This window comes from Oncorhynchus mykiss, chromosome 5 (assembly GCF_057628025.1).
Source record: "Oncorhynchus mykiss isolate SJ-2025 chromosome 5, ASM5762802v1, whole genome shotgun sequence".
NCBI lineage: Eukaryota > Metazoa > Chordata > Actinopteri > Salmoniformes > Salmonidae > Oncorhynchus > Oncorhynchus mykiss.
In genome coordinates, this window is record NC_143026.1 from 45,920,762 (window position 1) to 45,939,075 (window position 18,314).

General features: G+C 48.0%; 1 protein-coding gene across 5 annotated transcripts in view; it reads left to right on the top strand.

Annotated features, from left to right (window-relative positions):
* The window catches only part of LOC110523938 (SH2 domain-containing protein 3C), an 84,312-nt gene that overhangs the window by 39,076 nt on the left and 26,922 nt on the right, over positions 1-18,314 (top strand). The window contains exon 1 of one of the 5 annotated variants that reach the window (XM_036977673.2): positions 4,102-5,235. The exons of 1 other annotated variant lie outside the window; for it this stretch is intronic. In XM_036977673.2, coding sequence (XP_036833568.2) covers positions 5,155-5,235 — 81 coding nt within the window. In that variant the 5' untranslated portion in view covers positions 4,102-5,154. Of the gene's footprint in view, positions 1-4,101; positions 5,236-18,314 lie in introns of those variants that run through there. 3 more of the 5 variants (XM_036977672.2, XM_036977671.2, XM_090235017.1) reach the window with 3 other exon arrangements.

Sequence of the window (18,314 nt, forward strand, 5' to 3'; positions counted from 1 at the left end):
TTCCTTTTTAAATGCCGTTGTCGATCAGGCGGCCACAGTCAGCAGCAGTCCTGTGTCTACGAACCAGAGTTATACTGTTTTCACCCAGACGGTGTGCCGTAGTAGAACGCCCACTGTGAGCGGTTAACCCTGCACTATTGGCTCCTCTATAAATATCCCTGTCATGTCTACCTCTGATAAGCCTCGCAGTGAAGCAATATAAACAATCAAGCAACCCGGGAAAGTGTGACTTTAACATATGTAGCCTGAGAAGGTTCATGAAATCGACAACTTGCTAGGAACCGGAAAGCGTTCATACACTGGCTCTCTCTGAGACTCGCTTAGATCATTTATTCGATGATACGGTGGTAGCAATATATGGTTAGAACATCCTGCGGAAGAGACCGAAATGCCAATGGTGGAGGTGTGGCTGTTTTATATATGCCGAGTCATATGCCTGTAAATCTTAGGGAAGATCTCATGTCAAATGCTGTTGAAGTAATATGGCTACCGGTTCACCTGCCTCACCTAAAGCCTATTCTTGTGGGAAGTTGCTATAGACCACCAAGTGCTAACAGTCAGTATCTGGATAATGAATGTGAAATGCTTGTTAAATGTATGTGATATCAACAGAGAGGTATATTTTCTGGGTGACCTAAATATTGACCGGTTTTCATCTGTCCACTCAAGAAAAAGCTCCAAACTGTAACTAGTGTCAGTCAAACCTAGCAGGGTGTTTTACAAACGGCAAAGGAAAGAAATCATCCACGTGTGTTGATCACATCTTTAGCAACGCTGATAGACATCTGCTCTAAAGGCAGTATACACGCCCATCAGATGTAGTGATCCCAAAATAGTAGCCATGTCTAGAGGGTGAATCAAAGTTCCAAAGGCTGGGCCTAATATAGTGTATAAGAGGTCACACGAGGTTTTGTAGTGATTCCTATGTTGAAGATGTGAAGATTATTTGCTGGTCTGTTGTGTGTAATGAGGAGCAACCAGACCGCTGCACTTGACGCATTTCTGAAATGGCTTATTCCAGTTAGTACTAAGCGTGCGCCCATTTAAGAAAATGACTGTTAGAGGAATTGAAAAATGGTATGGTTGAGAGGGATGAGGCCAATGGGGTGTTCGTCTGACTGCACAGCTGATCATCATGGCAGCAGTTAATGGCGATCCTAATAAAATCCAAAATACACAGTACACAAACTGTCTGTGGGCCAGGAACAGTGGTGGAAAAAGGACTCAATGGTCATACTTGGGTAAAAGTAGAAGATAACTTCATAGAAAATGACTCAAGTAAAAAAATGAAAGTTACCCAGTAAAATACTACTTGAGTAAAAGTAGTTGGTTTTAAATATATATATCATGCATCAAAAGTAAATGGAATTGCTTAAATATATATCATTATCAAAAGTAAAAGTATGGATGAATTCAAATTCCTGACATTATGCAAACCAGACGGCACCATTTTCTTGTTTTTAATTCATTTAAGCATCGCCACTAGCACACTCAGACATTCATTTACAAACGAAGCGTTGTGTTTAGTGAGTCCGCCAGATCAGAGGCAGTAGAGATGAGCAGGGATGTTCTCTTGCGTGAATTGGACCATTTTCATGTCAAAATGTAGCAAGTACTTTTGGGTGTCAGGGAAAATGTATGGAGTAAAAAGTACATCATTTTCTTCAGGAATGTAGTGAAGTAAAAGTAGTCAAAAATATGAATAGTAAAGTACAGATACCATGAAAAACTACTTAAGTAAAAATACTTTAAAGTACTTTACACCTCTGGCCAGGAAGAACAGGCACAGTCTACTTAGTGCAGGTCTAATTGCAGCTGGTTTCTGTATTTTCATTTAAACCTATATTTCTGTCATTTAAGCAGATGCTCTCACCCAAAGTCTCTTACAGTAGTGCATGCATGCATATTTATGTGGGTGACCCCAGAACCCGTGACCTTGGCGTTGGAAGTGCCATGCTCTACCGACTGAGACACATCGATCTGCATTTACATTCGAGTCAGTGTATTCAACTAAAGTAAGCTCAAACAACCACATAGCACACTCATTGCAAGGAGAAGCTCCCTCAAACATAGCTGTTATCTGCACAATCTGCGCCAGTGAGAGCAGGCTCCACAGTTCCCATTCAAACCCTCCTCTCTCGCCTCCAACCGCTCCACAGTATTACAGGGCCTTTGTTTCTGAAGGTGTTTGAGTCAAATATCTAGAGGCTTTATATGGATTAATAATGAATAGGAGTCAATGAATAGAAGCAGCCCTAAACGCTGATGGGGATCTGAGACTAATGGATCATCAGATGTACACACACACACACACACACACACACACACACACACACACACACACACACACACACACGCGCACGCGCTCCCCATTATTGTGGTGCTCCCAGGCAGGGAACAGGGGGAGCAGGTTTGTTTCCTCTCTCCTCCATTGTGTGTGTGTGAGGGGCTCCTGCTCCCCAATCCGCCCCCAGGACAGCGTCAGAATGGGGATCAGTAATTAATATTTAACTGAAGAAGACAGACAGAGTGCAGGGGGAGATGGGGGGGAGAGAGTGGGGGGGAGAGAAAGAGGGCGGGGAGTGTGTGTGGAGAGGAAAACTGTAGAAGGAGAAGGTTTGAGGGAAAGTAGAGAGTGGGAGAGGGGTGTAGAGACAAAAAACAGAGATGGAGAGAGGAAAAAAGAAATAGAGATGGAAAAACAAGATCTGAGATCGGCACAGGAGGATTAAGGGTTGACAGAGAGCAGAGCACAGAAAGAGCCTTTTAGATTGGTCTAAATTACCTTGTGTTATTGTTAAGAGAAGGTGGGTGGGAGAATCAGTGAGTGCAATGGGAGATAAATGATAAGTGGGTTAGGGGGGTTAGGGTGCAGAGAGAGAGAGAGAAGAACAGTGACTTTGCAATGCACTCTCCCATCAAACACACGCACACGCACACACACACTAGCTACAGTGGTTATATATACAGTGAAATACTGTGCTTCATGCATATATAATACGCAGTGCCCGTCCCATCCTATATGTAATCTATGCATGTTATGCACACTAGCTCCCCTACCCCACCACGCCCCATGCTCCCAGGATTATCTATCTACTCTTGGTGTTCGCACAGCCACGGCAGCGGGAGCAGAGTCGTGATGGGATGCACAGACTCTGGTATGCTGTCATTGTCAGCGCAGGACGCTCGGGGATGGAGATAGGGAAACGCATGCATCCTTATGGGATTATTTGTGCTCACAAAGTGTAATCCGCCTACCGAGCCCTGCTTTAGGGGGATTTGTTTAAGGAAAGACTCCTCCGCTAATGAATCTCTCCTGTGTCTCTTCTCTTTGTGTGCCGTTTTCTCTCGCTCTGATAGTTTGGGTTATTCCCGTGTATTCAAAGACAAGATTAGCACACTGATTACCTCGTGTGTGTGTGTGTGTTGGGGTACACTACACACACACACACACACACACACACGTAGTAGTAAGAGAGGTGACCTCGGCGATAAAGCAGAGGGATTCCGTCAACCCTCCATGTCCTTTCCTGTGAGGTGTCTGCAGTGCAGGGCTATCAAAAGCTCCCGGAATTTAGGATGCTGTCATGACTCCAGATCCGTTGCCATGGCGAGGCGTCCTCTGTGATGTCACTCAGTTCCCCAGGGGACAAAGCCCCACCTCTCCGCTGCTCAAGACGAACGTGACGACTCAGATTGGTGTGCATGTGGCAGTGTGTATGTGTTATTGAGTGTGATGTGTGTAGTGTGTTTTGTTTTTCGCACACTCGCTAAATTCGTTTTTTTTTTTTTTTTTTTTTTTTTTTTTTTTTTACAACACCCTGCCTTTCTCTGACTCTCAAAAACAGAACATGAATTATGTCCTCAGACACATTCTATACTTAGCACATCAACCCTTTCACAACATACAAGAACACACACCCGCAAACACTTACCCATAGACAGAAAATATTGCAAACAAGTTTAAGATGTACTGGGTGTGTGAGTGAAAGAGTCTGAATGTGTTTGTGTGTGTGTATTCAAATGTGTGTGAATGCATTCTTTGCCCCCTCTTGCCACCCTGCAATTCCTTTCAACTAGGAATAAAGGACAGATTCCTTTGAGAAGGTGCTGAAACTAAAGAGGCATACCTCTCTCTCTCTCCCCCTCTCTCTACCCCCCTCTCTCTCTCATTCTCTTTCTCTCTACCCCCCTCTCTCATTCTCTCGCTTTCTCTTTCTCTCCCCATCTCTCTCTCTCTGTGTCTCTCTCTCCTTCTCCCCTCTCTCTCTTTTGCTCCTTCTCTCTCCCCCCTTTCACGCTCTCTCTCACTCTCTTTCTCTCGCTCTCTCTCCGGCCGGTCTCTCTCTCTCTCTCATTCTCCCTCTTTCTCCTTCTCTCTCTCTCCTTCTCCCCTCTCTTTTGCTCCTCTCTCTTTTGCTCCTCTCTCTCCCTTTCACTCTCTCTCCTATCCCCCCTCTCTCTCTTTCTCTCGCTCTCTCTCCACCCGGTCTCTCTCTCTTTCATTCTCCCTCTTTCTCCTTCTCCTCTCTCTCTCTCTCTCTCTCTCTCTCAGTATTGTCTCTCTGTGGTCGTGAAGGAGGGGGTGGGTGGGGTCTGCCTTGCCAGCAATTCGACAGCACTCCGCCAGTGCCTGCTAGCATCTCTCCCTCCTCCTCCCTATCCCTCCCTCCTTTCCACCCTCCCCCACCCACTCCTTTCATCAGAAAGGGATGAGGTAATCCCTGCGAGGGCTCGTGAAGCACAGCCAGAGTGTGAGCGAGACAGGGAAGCAGTACGAGAAAGAGCCTGTGCGTAGCTGAGAGAGAGAGAGAGAGAGAGAGAGAGAGAGAGAGAGAGAGAGAGAGAGAGAGAGAGAGAGAGAGAGAGAGAGAGAGAGAGAGAGAGAGAGAGAGAGAGAGAGAGAGAGAGAGAGAGATGACAGTAGCAGCAGAGTGCGAGGGGCTGGAGTCCTGACCAGCAGTAGCAACTGTAGTGTTAGCTAGCGTTAGTAGCATAGCAGCCACACGGTTTTGAGTGAGATGAGCCGCTGCCGTGGCTGCTAGCGAGGAGCGCTGCCTGCCTGCTGTGGGACAGTGACAGAGGAGAGGAGAGCTGGTGCTAGGGTCCTCAGGGTGGAGTACAGCCGTGAGCTGAGCCGTAAGGAGAGGAATCATGACTGAACGCTGTAGCCTATGGAGCGCCCTGTCGGCAGCCGCCTGCTGTTTCTACAGAGGCTCCTTCATGCAGGTGCAGGTGAGTGTGTGTGTGTGTGTGTTTGTGTAGGTGTGTGTTTGAGAAATGAAAGTGAGCGGTTGTGATTCAAAGAATGTGTTTTTGTTGGAGAGTTTTGGGTTTGAACAGAATCTGTATATTGGCTCGTGAATTTCTGGACATTTCTGTTAGCGGTTTTGTCTTTGCGTGTGAGAGTGTGTACGGGTTGTGCTGGAGTGTGTTCATTCCTGTTTTGGACCAGCCGCTAACTGGTGATATCATAGATACCATACGACACGGGCAGGCATATCTAGTTGTGCTTGTCTAATTTAGAAGCCAGGGGGGAAACATGAGGCTGGCTGATTCCTGACAGATGATCTAAGGGTTGTACTGTTGGCAGGTTGTGGTCAGATCATCTATTGTAACAGAGGTGGACAGGAGAGAAGAGCAGGGAGGTGAATTCCATTCGATCACCACTGAAAGTCATGCCGCTTGGATCTGATGGCATGAAGCATCGCTGAAGTATGTTGTTATTGAAAGTCATGCCGCTTGGATCTGATCGTACAAAACCTCAATGTAGTACGTTGTTATTGAAAGCTTTTGTATGTGATAGTATGAAACCTCACTGTAATACATTGCTACTCGCTGTTCTGTTTTTTTTTGTTTTTCATCTCTTATCTGTGTGTAGTCTCTCTCAACTGTTCCTTGTCTGTTGGGAGACTCTCTGTGGCAGTATTCGGAGTTTAGTAACAGGATTTATAGCAGAGTAGTGGCTTTCAAATAAAATAGGACCCTGACGTGTGTACGTGTGTGTTGGGAGTATGTTCAGTGAAGGGGCTCATTTTGGTATTTGTAGTTGGGCCACCAGCCCCAGCCACTTGAGTCTGATAGATGGTCTGGTAACATCCTCCGTCTGTTGACCTGTGTGTCCTGTTTACATCACCTGATCTCAGACCAGCACCAGGACAGGAAGCTGAGACACTGTCTGTCAGTGACAGTTCGAGTTGAAAAGAGCCTCGACTCCAGGGCGATGCTGGAGCATTTCAACCACTACATTCTCAAAAATAAGAATCTGATCGAGGTTCATTTCAGTGCCCCGGGCCAGGGAACAAAATAGCAGGCTTTCAACACTTCAGTTCAACCATTAGCTTGTTTTCATTTTCCAGCTGATATGGTGCTTTAAACTCCCAGCAGAGAGATTACTACTGATCGTATGGTCTATGAGTCTATGGGAGTGCGGCATGCTGGCATTGCTACCATTGTGTCTGTAATTAAGACCACTGCCGTCCCAGTCGGTCTCTAACTGGGACATTGTGACGTTACAGCCCTGTTTGTTCACAGAGCAGATCAGCGCTTGAACCCCATCTGCCCCTCGCTCCCCTCTCCATGCAGTTTGCACTTTGATGGTTTTCTCCTGATTTTTAATCCCCCCTTTCTGTGTCTGCCAGCCAGGCTAACTCCAACCATCCAGGCAGCGTAACCCCAGTTTATCTCCAAAGTGACCCAGCTGGGATAGGCTGGCAAGGCCACAGAGAGTGTCTGTCAACCCCAGAGGCCATGGCCTGGCACCACGGCCCCCAACCAGTGGAGGCTGGTGTCACTTTAAATTGGAGGACCGGCTCAAAGGAATGAATGGAATCAAACATGTCCTCTGGATTCAAGTGACACTGTAGCCTCCGCTGCCTTCAATCGTGACGGGAGCTCTAAGGGCCACCACAGCCACCAATTATCCCAGGGCCCCGTACCACCAGTTACCGCGGGGGCTCTTTCAACCTCCACATAGTCAGTTAACCATGTTCAACCCCACCTGTCTGACATACGTAGCAGAAGCGGTAGCTGATACTGAAACGTTTTTTTTTTGCGTTAGCGACGTTAGGTAGCATTATCCCCGCGCCGCCCGTAGCCGATTTGGCGTGCTGGAGTATTGTAATATGCGACCCTCTGTGTAATCCCCCCCTGCGCCACTCTTCTTGTGTCTCGTCTCGGGCGCTCCTCTCCTCCTCCGAATCCTTTTCACAGCAAATCCTCTTTGCAGCGCCTGCCTCGCCTCTGCCTCGCCCGCCTGCCACTCCCCCCGGGACAGCGAGGGGCTAAGCGGCTGTTTAACTGCTAAAGTTCAAGAGAAAATCAGCCTGTTACTGAGAGAGAGGAAGCTAATTACACTGGGATGTTTTCTCTAGTAATGAGACACACTTAGCCTGTTTTTTTTTCTTTTTTTTTTCGGTTTGCTCGGAGTCCTAACCATTAGTGCCCTTTTCCAACAAAAAAAACCTATGCCAGTGCATTGTAGCCTGGGTGCCAGTCTGTATCTACTCTCTTGTCGTGAGAATTCCACAAAACGAGAGCATAAACAGACTGTTACCCAGGCTAACTGCTTGGAGTTGTAGCTGGATACAGCGAAGAGGGTAGACAGTGAAGCACAAGGGATTATACATGACCAGAGACTGAGGAATGGTGAGGAATGGTGAGGAATGGTAGGGGTGCTGGGATCTGAGCAGAGCAGAGACACTTCCACAGATCCATAGCCCCAGGTCAGGATTAGGGTCGGTAGCTGCTCCCACTCACTGGTTCTCACCTTTCTCCCAATTAGCCAATCTCTCCTTTGTCAGTTCAAAAACCTTCAGTTTCTTGTCGTTGGCTCTTTTCAAGCTTTCATGTCAGAACGTAGGATGCGGACTGCGTGTTTTAAGTGCCATTCGATAGTACCTGAAATGTGTCCCACAGGAACCTTTTGATCCAAAGATATAATAGACCGATCCACCTCTGAGTATTTAGTAGGAGTTTAGAGGAGCTGAGGAGGGTGTCACCCTGGACTGTACTATAATGAAACAGTGGGAGGGTGGTTGCAGATGGCATTTTGGAGGACATAGCTAGAGAGAGAGAGAGAGAGAGAGCGAGAGAGAGAGAGCGAGAGAGAGCGAGAGAGAGCGAGAGAGAGAGAGCGAGAGAGAGCGAGAGAGAGAGAGAGAGAGAGAGAGAGAGAGAGAGAGAGAGAGAGAGAGAGAGAGAGAGAGAGAGAGAGAGAGCGTGGGATAAGAACGGCTGAGGCACTGACTGGTGAACATTTGTAAATGAAATAGGTGTGCTGGATACTGCTGGAACCGGGATATCTACCACTGTACCAGGTAGAGGTGTGAGTGTGTTGACAGACAGACTCACCTCAGTCACTCTACTCACACTACTGCTACCCACACTAACTGCTCCACTCCAGAGAGACTGTGTGTGTGTGTGTCTCAGATCCAGGTGCTACATAAAGGGATTGGAGGTTGTTGCATGCTTCCGTGTATGTGTGTGCCATACAGAGAGATCTAAAGGACCCCTCGTGGTGCCTGCATGGTTCCCCCTCAGAAGTCTTTGTGTGTGTGTGTGTGGCTCTTTTAGGGAGCAGAGCAGCACAGCACTGCTGAGATCACAGACTTGGTCTGGAACTTACTTCTACCCCCACCTGCTCTGTACACTCCCCAACCCCCGCTCTCCAACTCACTATACACGGCCTCACAAGCTATTCATCTACCAGTAGGTCTATATCCTGTTAAATTCCTCATTATTGAACATTGATAAACATCATTTCATTGTTGACGTGGTAGACCGTTTGCTGCTATGGATGTCAGCGGACTTCTGATCCTGTGTTTTTCTGACGGCGTTCGAGAGCGAGAGGGAATCCGGGGTGAGGATTTAGGCAGGAGGGGTCAGGGGGAGGGGTTCTATTGTGTGTCCACTTGGCCTTTGACCCCGGGGGTCAGCGGTTTTCGGGGTCGCCAGCAGGAGGCCAGAGTTCAGCCGGACAGATATGACTGAACCACCCCTACTGAGCCTCTCTGGTGAGCGCAGAGGCCTGAGGATAAGTGGGCCGAGGGTAGGGAAGGTTATGGTAACCTGGTGGTCACAGCTCTCGACGTGCTTCTTACCCGTTTCTGTACCTCTTCGGAGCACCGCTTGCATTCAAACCAGCACTGTACACGGCTTTAGCAGTAGAATGGGTTGAGCTGTAGCAGTACGTCAACTACAGATGTCGGGCCCATGCTAAGGTTTAAGGCACGAGTAACCTAGGTCTTGTCTTTGTCTGTTGGGTCTCTGATAAGATGGGTGTGAGGATTTAGTGGGTCAGCCAGGGGAGGATGAGGTGACGTGGTCCCAGTACTCCTCAGGCTAGCATTGTTATTTATGGCACGACGGGACACCAGGTCTCCCCTCGTGAAAGACCGTCTTCTAACATCAGTGGGATAGGTAAAGGTTGAACAGAAGGCACGAGTAACCTAGGTCTCCCATTTACGCTGTAGGTTCTCTGGAATCAATCTACCTCACTGGCATTTATACCATAAATAAATCTTCTTCCTCTTCCCAGCGATGGCCCCCCAAAAAAGGTCTTTGTGAGTTACAGGGTACCAGAGTCCCGGTGGAATTCTTAATGTTTCAGTTTACTTTATGAAAGGACCCCAGGCAATTAAAGTGCAACTAGGTGATTTGCGGCGTAGGACAGAGAATAGCTCCACAGCAGCAGACAATGTGTTTGATCATGGTGGAAGAGAAGATATAGGAGATGGAGAATGTATGTTTTTCCACAGACGGTTACTGATAACATCGAAATAAAACTAGTAGAACCATTTTGAAAAATGTAAATTAGAAAACGTTTAAACAACCGTTTCTGTGATGGATTCAACTTCATTTAGAAAAAGATGAGACTAAAGATTAAAATGTTGACGATACCCAAACGATTAAAGTAATCGAATCTAACATAAAGATACGTTAGGGATTAATGAATCACGTTTCATTAGTTCTCCAAAGATGAAACAATTCAATTTGAAAAGCTTTGAATGCAATTCAATTTAGATGAGACTAAGAATTAGACTATCCTTGATTAGATCGTGTTCGGAGGGAACACACACACGGAGAGAATTACCCTGATTAGATGGTTTTCAGCGTTCAGAGAGGCAACGGTATGCTCTGCTGAAGTGTTGAGCTGACTCTGAACGTTTAGGACTAATTTAGTGTGACTGAACGGCAGACGCTGATGCTGCTGGTACACACACACAAAAGAAAAACCATGCATCTTCATGAGCTGTGCCATAGGCTACACCATCGTGGGGGGTGAGGGGGAGGGATCCCCTCATGCTCCTGAAAAGATGAAGAGACTAACCACATAGCAGTCTCAACATAGAGATGGAGGGATAGAGAGATGGAGGGATGACTGTCCGTCTCTTTAGATACAGTATGTATGCATCTCATCGGAGCTTAGGCAACAGCAACTACAGAAAACGATTACATAATTCTCTGGATGAAAAAATGGACAGAGGAAGGTGAGGAAGGGGGGTGAGAGAGGGAAGAAGGAAGACGGGTAAGGGTGACACCACAGCAGGGTATCACAGGCTAATTTCCCATGAGTGTCTCTCGGAATAACACGTCGATCTTGTGCAGGCAGGGCTAGTGTTTCCCCCTGGGAGTGTACACACACACACACACACACACCCACACATATTTTAGGCTGCTTTCGGTGTGCTATGAGAGTCCGGACATGCAAGGGCATTGCTGATCTTAAGGGATGTGTGTTGTGTTTTGGAAGGCCCTCCCCTCCTCCCTCCTCTCCAACAGCGCGAGTTCAAGCCAGCAAGAAGGGCTCCATCTGAACATCACCATGGTGACAGCCTAGTACACACACAAGGACAACACCCACCTCCCCGATATCCCTCTATCCCTACCCCCATCAATGATTATACTGTCTGTGAGGAAGAAAGAGCGTGTGTGTGTGTTTAGGAGCATGAGTACTGTACCAATACTATCTCAGTCTGTCAATTTAATGGCCCTCTGTGTCGGAGGTAACCAAGGGGTTACTAGCTGTCCATCAAAGCTTTGCACCGCCCTCAGACACTGTGCAAGAGCTGTACCGTAATGTGTTAGTGTGCGCCCGTGTGTGTGTCTGTCTGTGTGTGTGCGAGATGTGTGGCAGCGGGTACACAGAGCTCTGCTCACTCTCTCTGCTCTGTATGAATGAAAGTGATACCTCAGCGCTCCCGCACTGTCTAGCCTTTCCGCCCTGCCAGCCAATAGCACTCAGCGCTACCTTGCCTCCTGGAAACAATGACATCATCTCTAGCCAATAGCATCACAGCTCTGGGGCTTGCTGCCTGCTGCAGCTCCAACGATGATCAGTTGGGACAAGGGGAGAGGGAAGGATGGAGAAAAGAGAGAGACTATTGTACTGACAGTGCAAACGGAAGATAGCAGGGCCCGGATTTGAAGCAGGCTATAAGGCTCAGAGGTATTTCTGTGTGCACTCTTCAAAATAAAGGTGCCAGTTGGAACCGAATAAGGTTTGTGAGAGCGATGCCATAGTGGAACCATTTTAGGGTCTCTGAAGCACCTTTTCATGGGATGGTTCTTTTGAAGAACCATACAAAAATCCATAAACCAGACAAGTTTCGGCCCTCCGGGACCAGAATTCGATATCCCTGCTGTAGGGTTGAAAGTCTTAATTGCATATTCATATTGCATATCCTTGGTGACTTTCGAGTGAATTTTAAAGTTACCACCCATGACTGTGTTTGCTAGTGACACAGACACGGTTCTTGCATTCATTCATTTTCAGTCCTGTGGCCTTCACCAAGTCAGATTTTAAGTGAATATGTTGTCAGTTAAATGTGATTATTCGAGACAACACAATAGATATTTCATAATGCCTTCTTGTGAAGGCGTAGTTTTACCATAATACAGTGACAGGCCACATCAGGCCTGCAAGCCACATTATGCCGGCTAGCAAAGTGATGTGTAATTTCTATTGGAATCCAGCCAGAGTGGGGATATCCAACATTTGGAATTTTGGGAAGACTAAGATATGAGACTACCTTAAATATCCAAACTGGAACAACCATTTTAGTAACTGGTGCAGTAACAGATTGGTATAGTTTAGGAAAATGTATGTCATTTATATTTGAGTAGCGTGAGATTAATTAATCAATCAGTGTACATGCAAAAACAGAGATATTAAAACACAACAATTCTTAAAATCAACTTACAATAGAGCATGCTGGGAAATATGATAAGGATGGGCGTGATTTGGCTTCCACTCTGGTTATTAACGCCAACACTGGGGTACTTTTACACCACTGTGTTAATTTAACTCTTGAATCAACGCTAGAAATGTTACACTGAAAAAGCAACACTAGTTAACATAGTGAAAGGGACACATCTGCAGGCTCCCATACATTTCAAGAACCTTTTAGAATTCTGAAGAACAGTGGATGTCAAGAACCCCACACTCGATGTTCTTTATCGGGACCAAGACATGGTTCTATCACGGCCACGGATACTATAACAGCCAGACAGGGCTGTGTGTGTGTGCGTGTACTCGGCCCATCAGAGGGCCTGGCTAATTCACACCCCTGATTTATATGCATCACCAGTCCACCTATCAGATCAAACGCTGCCTCATTATCAGCAGTGGACATGGGGAGAAGAGACCGTGTGTACGTGAGGACTTTCTCTAATCTGTTTATTTTATATGTATCATATGACAGCTTTTATATATTTAAAAAATAATTTTTTAACCTTTATATTTAACTAGGCAAGACAGTTAAGAACAAATTCTTATTTACAATGATGGCCTAGGAGCAGTGGTTTAACTGCCTTGTTCAGGGGCAGAAAGACTGATTTTTACCTTGTCAGCTCGGGGATTCGATCCAGCTACGCTCTAACCGCTAGGCTACCTGCCGACGTCTCTCTCTCTCTCTCTCTCCTCCCCCGACTTTCCTTCCTCTCTGGTCCCCCCCCCCCCCACCCCGTTCTCTCTCTCCCTCTCCTCCCCGTCTCTCGTACGACCCTGGTCTGTGTGTTTGTGTGCAGAGCCCGTCAAGTCCGTCAATAGGTCACCCTATGTTTGTGTACTGACAGACTGAGGACTGTATAGCGTTGGGTGTCCGCGTCTGACTGTCGACTCCGGGCGGACCACGGCTAGTCACCGACATTGATGCTTTTCCTCTTTTCGACCCTCACAAAGCAAAACGTCCCACCGCAGGGTGTGTCCAGGTATCGATTAGACTGGCGTTTGCGTGTGTGTCTGCGTGTTGTGCATGTGCTTGCCTGTCTCTTCCTGTGTGCTCATCAGCATGTATATATACACACACACACACACACACACACACACACACACACACACACACACACACACACACACACACACACACACACACACACACACACACACACACACACACACACACACACACAGGATATCTTTTCCAACGTTAGCCTTTTGTATGCACTGGAGGGCGGTTACACCGTCGACCCACAAAGGCCCTTGACCACACCAAAAGCATAAAAGCACAGCTGAAAGTAAAAGCAAAATAAAAGGGTGTGACGATCCGCTATTAAGACTATATCAAATATCAACACTTACAGCCAAAGCTACAAATAATGCTGAGGCCGTCAGGGGCTCCCTATATTAAGTCATATTGCTTTGTATCTGCTGTTGTCTTTTGTTGTGGCGCATCGAGACTACTGTACGAGCAACAATAGGCGTGCTGCTGTTCTCCGCTGCTGCTGTTGTGGTTTGATGTGATGGATGATGATTGATGTGACAGGCCCATCCCTCCGTTCTCGCTTCCTTTCTCTCCTCTCCCTCTTTTCCCTCCGCTCCTTCCTCCTCTCTCTGGTCCATCCTTTCCCTCAGGCCTGAAGCCAGTGGCTGGGATTGGGAGTGGTCAGTCATTTGATGAGGGATGAGATGAGGGAGGGATGAGATGCTGTTACGATGCTCTCATCAATTTCCTCTGAAGGATGGGGATGGGGATGGGGGCAGGATATATTACTGACCATCAGAGAATAGCCATTCATTCGGTGTCTGAATCAGAAACAATCCTTCAATCTGTGTTTCGCAATCTATTTATCCTTAATTTCACCAGGGAGTCTCTAGAGATTTAAAATTTAAAAAAAGGGTTTCTTAAACTATGGGTCGGGACCCAAAGTTGGCCCTGGGCATGTGAGAGATGGTTTGCGGGTTATGAGAATACATCTATAATACACACTATTTCAATTTAATTTGAGTCATTAAAGGATGATTTGGGTCACAGAAGGATGGTCAATTTCTCATTTGGGTTTCAAGCTGAAAAAGTGTACGAACCCATGATAGACTGATAGTGTGGTAGGCCGATTTGTCTCTAGCCAGCCCCCTTGCTTCACCATGAAACGGTTCAGTTTGGATTCCAGGCTAGCCAGCCCCGTTGCTTCACCATGAAACGGTTCAGTTTGGATTCCAGGCTAGCCAGCCCCTTTGCTTCACCATGAAACGGTTCAGTTTGGATTCCAGGCTAGCCAGCCCCTTTGCTTCACCATGAAACGGTTCAGTTTGGATTCCAGGCTAGCCAGCCCCTTTGCTTCACCATGAAACGGTTCAGTTTGGATTCCAGGCTAGCCAACTCCTTTGCTTCACCATGAAACGGTTCAGTTTGGATTCCAGGCTAGCCAGCCCCTTTGCTTCACCATGAAACAGTTCAGTTTGGATTCCAGGCTAGCCAGCCCCTTTGCTTCACCATGAAACGGTTCAGTTTGGATTCCAGGCTAGCCAACTCCTTTGTCGTTGTCATAAACGCTATGTAAGACGGTGACAAAGGAGTTGAGTCTAAAACGGAAAGCGATCTGGTGTCTGTCTGGCTGTAGCATCAAAGGGAGACCGTTCAGTCAATGTCTGGTCTCATCTGCTCAGTCTCTGTCTGTCAGATCCCTCATGTGTTCCTGACTCATCATCAGGGACATAAGTCTCTGTTTTTGGGAGGAGATGAAATCTCCCATCTTTTATTGGCTTTCTACATCTTCATAATTCCAGCCCGCTGTGTCTTTTAGGCAGCAACAATTAATTCAGGACTGGCGTTTATCGATTAATCAATGGAAGGGATGCAGCATCTCTGTATTTCTCCACCGCACACACACACACACACACACAACACTCACACACACACACACACACACACACACACACACACACACACACACACACACACACACACACTTTCTGCTCCTCTTGACTCTTTCCTCCTGCTGCTTCCTCCTCTCCTGCCTTGGGGTGGTGGGGAGAGAGAGGAGCATCGTGGGACTTGTGGTTTATCTGACAGTGTAAAGGCCTCCATTTATAAAGAACAACAAAAAGATCCCATGGCCTCGGCTTAACACATTACCGCTTGTCACCGTGGTAACAGATAGCCTCTGGCCTCGGCCTCTGGCTCCCAGCCGACACACCACACACACACACACACACACAACGTCCCACACACTGACACCGCTGGGCTAGAGGAGCAGAAGCAGGTTAGTATTGATGAGGCACCAAGACCCACAATCCATCAGGGCCCTGACCCCTGACCCTTGAGAGCCTTTAAACTGGCCATTAATGGGCCATTCTTTCAGTGTGTGTGTGTGTGTGTTTTTCTGTGTGTGAGGAGAGGGGCTTAAGCACTGTCTATTCCTGACTACTCCTACATGCCAACACACATTTATTTTGATATTCATCTCACACAAACGGGCAGGTTATGCTTTCACCCAGCAGAGTGTTATATAATTTCTGCGGTCGATATGTCTGTAAACAAAATGAATCCATACCAATTTGTGAACCGGGAATCTTTCTGAATAGGAAAAATATAATAAATCCCAGTCAGAGGAGGTTTGTGGGTTTTTGGGAACCTCATATGACCTGAACAATGAAATTCAGCCGACAGCCATCCAGGGTTTAATCCGGCCAATTTTCTCTTTCTCTGGTGTGTGGATTATCCACCCGTATCCCTGTAAGCCTGTTCGCTCTCCTCCTCCTCTTCCTCTCCCCCCTTCTCCTTTTCTCCTCCCTTTCTCTCCCCGGAGCCCAGTCATCAGTGTGTTGCTCCTGTTCTTGTCAGTGTAATGGGCCGACCAGTCTCACTGCTGCACCAAACACACACACACACACACACACACACACACACACACACACTCACACTCACACACTCACTCACACACACACACACACACACTGATACAGGCTGCTACACCGAGCACACACACTGACAGGCAGGGAGCAGGTGGGAAAGATAGATGGGGGAGGGAGGCGATAGAGAGACAGGTGGAGAAAGAGAGGAGGATGAAGGAAAGTAGAGGAGGAGAGAGAGAGAGAGCGAGAGAGAGAGAGAGAGAGAGGAGGAGAAGGCAGAGGAATGGAGAGACCCGAAGCAGGTAAGTGAGACAAGTGCCCTTTCATTTGCCCTCCCTCCATCCTTGCCGTTCCTGGCAGATTACTCACTGCCTGTCTGTACTGAGGAGGTGGACCGGAGGCTGTTGCTGGGGCTGGAGGCTGGGCAGTGACAAAGCAAGGTTTTGGGTAGAGGAGACGGGGCCGTGTTATCTCAGTGCTACAGAGAAGTCGGGTAGTTGAGATATGTTGTTGGTAAATGGAGGACCAGGGAAGTCTTATCGGGTCGTATTGTAGTGCCGCGGAGAGAGCTGTACCTCGGACGGTAGTGTTATGAGTCCAGGTTGACGGTGCATGTATGTAGTCTACTGTTATTGGTTAGTGGAGACCCAGACCATGGGGTAGCAGATCAGAGGAAAGCGTTGGCCACACCCAGCTGTGTTTTCCCCTTCAGTTCACCCCACTGCACATTGCAGGATCGTCCCCAGCCCGGCAAGGCCCAGCCCGGCAAGGCCCAGCTCGGCGTGACGGTGCACATGAACCCTTTCAGTCTCCTCTCCACCAGCTTCGAGGGAGGAAGGTAGGGAGGAGGGAGCCACCATGGAGTGGGAGGGGTTACCAAGGCAGCGTCTCCCAGGTGTGGCCCTGCTGAGTAGGCTAGGGAAGGGAGGGAGGGAGGAGCCACCATAGAGGGGGAGGGGTTGCCAAGGCAGTATCTCCCAGGTGTGGCCCTGCTGAGTAGGCTAGGGAGGGAGGGAGGGAGGGAGGGAGGGAGGGAGGGAGGGAGGGAGGGAGGGAGGGCGGTGGGTTGGTGGTAGGTGCTGGTTGATGATGGAATGGTCGTGCTGGGTCTCCTGAGACGGATAGGGAGGAGGGAGGAAAGGGCTTGGTTGATGATGGTAGATGTGTTGCGTGAGACCTCTAGCCTTGCGTTTTGTCAAACCTCTCAGCTGTCCTCTCCTAATTGGGTAGTCATGCCCTGATGGAGCCTCCAGTCCCCAGTCCCAAAACCCCAAGCCCCCTCCCTGTTCTTTCCCCAGCCCCTGACCCCTTGTGGCCTTGCCTCAGTCTCATCCAGCAGCCCCCAATCTTCCAATCCTGGCCTTTCCCCAGCCAGCAGCCCCCAGGGCCAGGGAAAGGATGTAAGGGGGGGGGGGGTCAGTGGAGGGAACACAAAGTGACCCCCACTGTGGGGTCTGTGGGGTGGGTGGAGGCTGTAGAGTAGAGGCTGATTCCCCCTGACAGGACTGGCTCTGTGAAGAGTTTATCTAAATGCAAAAAAGGACCTGTTCCCTTTTGGTAGGGTCACAAGGCTGCCTAGCATGGACACACACACTCACACACACACACACGCACAGACGCACACAAAGAGTGAGTTAAAGATGACCTATTTTCTATACCAATATGTTTCCAGATGCAGGAGGGAAGCAGCTTGGGGGCATGTTGTGGCCATCCAGAGGCATTATTTTGGGGGTTGTGTGTGTGTGTGTGTGTGTGTGTGTGTGTGTGTGTGTGTGTGTGTGTGTGTGCCCTTACCTCTGAACATACTCTGCTACCCTACAGGCGTGTTTAACAGTAAAAACAGAGGTTGAGAGTCAGGGGGAAGAGAATCAGCTCCGAGACATACTTGCAGTCCGAAATCATTAGAGCTGAGTGCATCTCTGTACCTCTCTCACGTTGTGTGTGTGTGGTAGTGGGGTGGGAGGCACACACAGCAACTCATTCTTACCCGCTCAGTTAATATTGTCTTTTCCTTATCATCATAAATCACACCCATCAGGTGCAGTATCTTAATCAACTGTCATTAAGAAACCAGAGAGTGGGACAAAGAAGGCTTTGATGAGAGAGAGAGAATGGGGGGGGGGGGGGGGAGAAAGAGACAAACAGACAGACAGAGAGAAAGAGAGGGAGGGAGATGGAGAGAGGGAAATAGTTTGGAAGAGAGAGCAAAAGAGAATAGATGGATGGTCCACAGTGGGAG